General features: G+C 55.2%; 1 protein-coding gene across 1 annotated transcript; it reads right to left on the bottom strand.

Moving 5' to 3' along the window:
* Positions 1-2,110: 2,110 nt before the first annotated feature.
* LOC115600302 lies at positions 2,111-4,557 on the bottom strand. The gene is made up of 6 exons (XM_030468656.1): positions 4,440-4,557; positions 4,048-4,157; positions 3,840-3,920; positions 3,506-3,685; positions 2,819-2,983; positions 2,111-2,284 (listed from the first exon to the last, which is right to left on the bottom strand). The coding sequence occupies exons 1-6, from the start codon at positions 4,555-4,557 to the stop codon at positions 2,111-2,113; spliced, it is 828 nt and encodes a 275-aa protein (XP_030324516.1).
* Between the last annotated feature and the right edge of the window lie 413 nt (positions 4,558-4,970).

Genomic DNA, 4,970 nt, shown 5'->3' on the forward strand with positions numbered 1-4,970 from the left:
GATGTTTACAGTTACTGCTAGAGACTGGTGTGCAGAACCAAGGACACTGCTTGGTTCTGAGGAACATTTTGGGCTCTGGAAAGGGAAAAGGAGTAAAGAGGTCACACCTGCAACCTTCCTTTGGGGAGGAACAGACAAGATAAATGACCAAAATTGACCAAACAGAGTATTCCATCCCATACACCTCATACTCAGTATAAATTTGAGGGATCACAAGGGTCAAACCCCTTCCTGCTTCCCCTTCTTCTCCTGTCCCTGTTTGCTTTGGCATCCTGGGAGGATTCCATCCGTTCCTCTGCCTGTGCTCCTGATCCATCGCAGCCTGAATCTCTGTGTTCCTGCCTCCAGCTCCTGACTGCTGCTGACTCCAGTTTGACCCCCTTCCCAAAGGAGGGTTGCAGGTGTGACCTCTTTACTCCTTTTCTTTTTCCAGAGCCCAAATGTTCCCAGGGCTGCCCTGCAGCCTCAGTGGTGATGTGAGAGTTATTGGGGGAAAGGGGGGAGGAACATGGCACCAATTTTCCTGTGTATGTGTCTATATTTAGTGATTTTTCCTTTTTATCATTAAAGCTGTGTAGTTTAGTTTCCAACCCATAAGCCTCTCTCCCTTATTCTCTCTCCTTTCTTTATCAGGGAGAGGAGGAAGATTAATAAAGACCATCTGTTATTTGGTTTAATTGCTGGGCCAGTGTTAAACCCTGACAGGTACCCTTCACAGATGTGCCCTCAGCCCATTCTCCAGAGCTCCTGGATGCTCAGCAGCAGGCAAAAACCCATGAGTGACAGCACAGCCTCTTGGGGAAGTTCAGCACCAGGCTGCTCTCTGCAGTCCATTGCCACCAGGTCCTCCTCAAAACATCAGGAGCAGAGCTGCTACAGGCACTGTGCACATGTAGGGTGTTCAAGGGACAGCCTGGTGATGCTTGGGACAGGAGACTGGGACAATGTGGCAGACAAATCATCCAGCCACAGCCCACAAGTGTCAAGATCTTGTGCAGCCACAGCCACTGCCCCTGGCAGGCTCCTTCCTGTCTGAGTGCTCAGCACACTTTGGCTGCTCCTTGTGTGAAGGGAGGACACCGTGGGGCCCAGCTGGTTGTTCCAGCTTTACTCACCTGCAGCCATTTCCCCCAGTTCACCCCTGCTCCTCTCTTCAGAGCCAGCAGCACAATACCCATCGGAACCATCCCAGGCTTCCCTTCTTCAGTAGGGATCTCAGGAAGACCAAGGTCTCAGCTGCCTGGGACCGGACTTCCAGGTCAGGGTCCTTCTCCAGTCTGTGGAGGGCTGCAAGGGGAAGAAAAAGAGGGAGCAGTGGTGAAACCCCTCTGTCTGCAAAGAGCCTCCCATGCCAGCTCCATCCCTCTTTGTCCCTGGACAGGAGGAGGAGGTGGGATCATTCCTGCTGCTCAGGAATGCCCCGAGCACCCCTGATCCCTTCCTCTGCCCCTGGAGCATTTCTTTCTTTCCCTGGGGCATTTCTTTCCCTGGAGCAGGGCCAGGCATGGCCCCTGCCCCACCAGCCCCAGCCAGAACAGCTCTGCCCCTACTCACCGCTGCACATTTTCCACAGACTCTCCTGATCCTGGGTCCCGCTCAGGCGCCGCACAGCAATCCCTGAGAACAGAGATCTCATCAGAACAGCCCTGGGGAAGGAGAGGGGAAGGAGAGGGGAAGGAGAGGCCCCGGGGGCTGTGTCTTACCCATGAACCTGACAGCCTGCAGCCTGACACTGGCCCGAGTGTCTGCCATGGATTTCATGCAGAAATTGAGGTGGTCTGGGAGCCTCCTCTTGTCCTGCTCCAACTGGAGAAAATGGCACAGACCATTTCCCATGTGCTGAAGCCACCCCTCTGCCCATCCAAGGGAAGGGAAGAAAGGGAAGGGGAAGGGAGAAGGGAAGAAAGAGAAGGGAAAAGGGAGAAAGGAAAAGGGAAAAGGGAAAAGGGAAAAAGGAAAAAGGAAAAGGGAAAAGGAAAAGGGAAAAGGGAAAGGGAAAAGGGAAAAGGGGAAGGGGAGGGGGAAGGGGAAGGGGAAGGGGAAAGGGAAGGGGAAGGGGAAGGGGAAGGGGGACTGATCTCCAGGCTGTGTGTTCCACTATGGAGCAGGGTCAGTGAGGAAGAGCTGCAGACCCAGACCCTGGGCTCATGGGGCATCCCTGCTGCCTGGGGCCCATCCTCACCAGTAGCTTTCCAATCTTCCTTGTATCCTTTCTCTGGACCCGACGCTTGAGTTTTTCATTGTCCAGGAGGTCTGCACAGGTGAGGAGGGCTTCCTGAGTGGCCTGCAAAGCAGCAGAAGCTGGGAGACAGCACCACAGCTTGGAGAAGGAGCCCTGACATCCCCCTCCTCTTGGCAAGGCCAGGCAGGGGGAATCTGATCATTAATTGTCTGTGGCAGGGGCTCTGCAGGGACCCATCCTCTGGGCTGTGCAGGAGGAGGCCTGGGAGGGGTCCCTAGCACCCTGCCCCCTCTGCAGCAGCAGCAGCAGCAGCAGCAGCAGCAGCAGCAGCAGCAGCAGGAGGTGGAGGAGGAGGAGGAGGCGGAGGAGGAGGAGGAGGAGGAGGAGGAGGAGGAGGAAGGCAGTAGTAGGACTGGCACAAGGAAGGAGATCTCTGCCCTGCCCTGGGCAACTGGGGCAAGTGGGGCAACCTGAAGGTTCCCAGAGGCTGACTGAAAGCAGCCCTCAGTCCTGATGGCCAGGCCACCACCAGAGGACCAGGTCTCCCTTCCCCATGTCACTTGGGGAAAATCTGTACCTGTCACCTGTACCTGTCTCCATGTCACCTGAAAATCTGTTCAGCTTTGAAATCCCTACCTGGGCCACACTGTCGGTCTGGTCATTCAGATGGAATAAGAGTGGGAGGAGGGCTCTCCAGATTTTCTTCTTCATCTCCTCCCTCTCTAGCTCATCTCCCCCCTCCACAGACTCCACCATCTTTCTCAGAAGGCTGATGGAAAGCTCTTGTACCTGGATGGACTCCTGGGAGGACGGAAGGAAGGAAAGAAGGAAGGAAGGAAGGAATAGAAATAGAAATAATAGAAAGGAATAGAGAGAAAAAGAAAACAAAGGGAAAAAAGAAAAAAGAGAAAAAAGAGAAAAAAAGAGAAAAAAAGAGAAAAAAGAGAAAAATAAAAAAAAGGAGAAAAAAACAGAGAAAAAAGAAAAAGAAGAAAAAAGAGGAAAAAAGAGAGAAAAAAAGAAAAAAAAGAGGAAAAGAGAGAGAAAAAGAGAGAGAAAAAGAGAAAAAGAGAAAGACGAGGTGAGTGCAGCAACAGCCTCTCCCTGCCTATGGTGAGCAGGGGCATTGGTGGGGTGGGTGTGAGAGGAGATGCTCGGGGGATTGGGGGGCCTGGATGCCTCATCCTGCCAAGGAGAAGCTGCACTGGGCTGCAGGACCCAGCAGCCCTCCCAGCAGAGAGAGCCCAGGGGTGTGAGGAGCTGCCCAAGTGCTGCCCATGGGGTCCTTGCCCTCTGCCCCTCTGTGGGGCTCAGGCTCCTTACATCATCAAAGAAGGGTGGGAGCTCGTCCACCAGCAGCAGAGCAATGGCTCTGGACTTCTTCTTCAGGTGCCCCATCAAATTGTGGAAGATGAGCAAGGCTGACACTCTGCTGTCTGCATAGGGATTCCTCAGGCACAGCAGGATGTCATCCAGCAGGCACCTGTACCTCATTCTTCTGGCCTGGGGGAAGCAGAGAATTTCTGTGCTGCTTGGAGCAGGGCTCACTCTGCTGACAGCCACCTCCTTCCTCCCAGCCAGACTCAAGCCACCACGTTACCCCCCTGCCACAGCCCCAGGCTGCCAAGGTGGCTCTGCCTGACTCCACCTCGCTCACCATCTCCTCTTCTTCTGACAGTGCCACCAAGGCCCTGAGTGCCAGGAAGTTCTTTGCAGGGGAGGGATGCTTCAGATGTGCCTGGAGGACATGCAGGTCAACCCAGCCCTTTTGGAAGGGGATGGCAGGCCAGGAGAGGAAGCAAAGAGAGCAGTGAGAGACAAGCAGAGCCCGCAGGACCCCTTGACACTCCGGGGCTCCTCATTACCGTGGTCACAACACTGCTGTGAGGCAAAGGAAACAATCTGGGGCTCTCAGACTGCCCCTTGGGCTGGACATCTGGGTGTTGTGCATTCTCCTCCTCCTCCAGTGTCTTGCCTGCATGGGGGGAAAACACACAAGAGGTAGCAGGACTCAGCATCTTTGCCCACAAGCTTCCCAATCACTGCAAGAGCTTTCAACTTGGCATGGATGAGGAGGGAGGCTGTGCTGGGACCAGCCCCCAGCCCCAAGAAGCCCTGGCAGTCAGGCACCACCACCATTGTGCCCCCTGCCTGTGGTACCCCTGTTGCCATGGAAACGGCATCCCGGCATCCCAGCACTCCCACTCCCTGGGCTCTGGACCCTCTCCACCCCCCCCAGGGCCCCCCTCTCACTCACTCATCTGCAGTGGCTGGACCGTGGTCACTTCGTAGGGTTCTGCTGGAGAGCTGCTCTCCTGAGGAGCCCTCACCTCCTCCCAGGCCTGCTTGGGGTGGCTGGGGGGTCTCCGTGCCATCCTGCCAAATGGAAGGAAGTGTGGGAGGAGGAAAGGAGGGAGGGGCAACTTAAGGGAAACACAACACCTCTTGGGCTGCCCTTAGGCCCCATCCTCCCTTACATCCCCTCAGGACCTTCCTCTACCCTCCAGCTCAATCCAGAGCCCTGTGTGCACATGCCCTGCCACGGCCCCAGCACCTCCTTGGGAATCCCTGCTTCTCCCGCTCCAGGTTGTGCTCTCTTCACAGCTCTTCAGTTTCTGGCACCTCTCAGTTACAGCCTTTCTCCCACTTGAAAAATCTCTCAGCAAGAGCTGAGAAGCCAAAGATGTTGATGCCCTCTCCTCTCTCCCTGTTGCTCTCTGGGGATGCAATTGCCAATGGGGCTCTTACAGTGCCCCAGACTCACCAGATGATGTCAGAAGAGGAAACC

This window comes from Calypte anna, unplaced genomic scaffold, assembly GCF_003957555.1.
Source record: "Calypte anna isolate BGI_N300 unplaced genomic scaffold, bCalAnn1_v1.p scaffold_211_arrow_ctg1, whole genome shotgun sequence".
NCBI lineage: Eukaryota > Metazoa > Chordata > Aves > Apodiformes > Trochilidae > Calypte > Calypte anna.

What these genes read in the sequence shown, in the direction of transcription:
- LOC115600302 (XM_030468656.1), bottom strand. Translation starts at nt 4,557, where the DNA reads ATGGCACGGAGACCCCCCAGCCACCCCAAGCAGGCCTGGGAGGAGGTG. An exon ending in ACAGCAGTGTTGTGACCACG is followed by an intron (nt 3,921 to 4,047) that starts GTAATGAGGAGC and finishes CATGTCCTCCAG; the next exon opens with GCACATCTGAAGCATCCCTC. An exon ending in AGACCGACAGTGTGGCCCAG is followed by an intron (nt 2,285 to 2,818) that starts GTAGGGATTTCA and finishes GCTGCTTTGCAG; the next exon opens with GCCACTCAGGAAGCCCTCCT.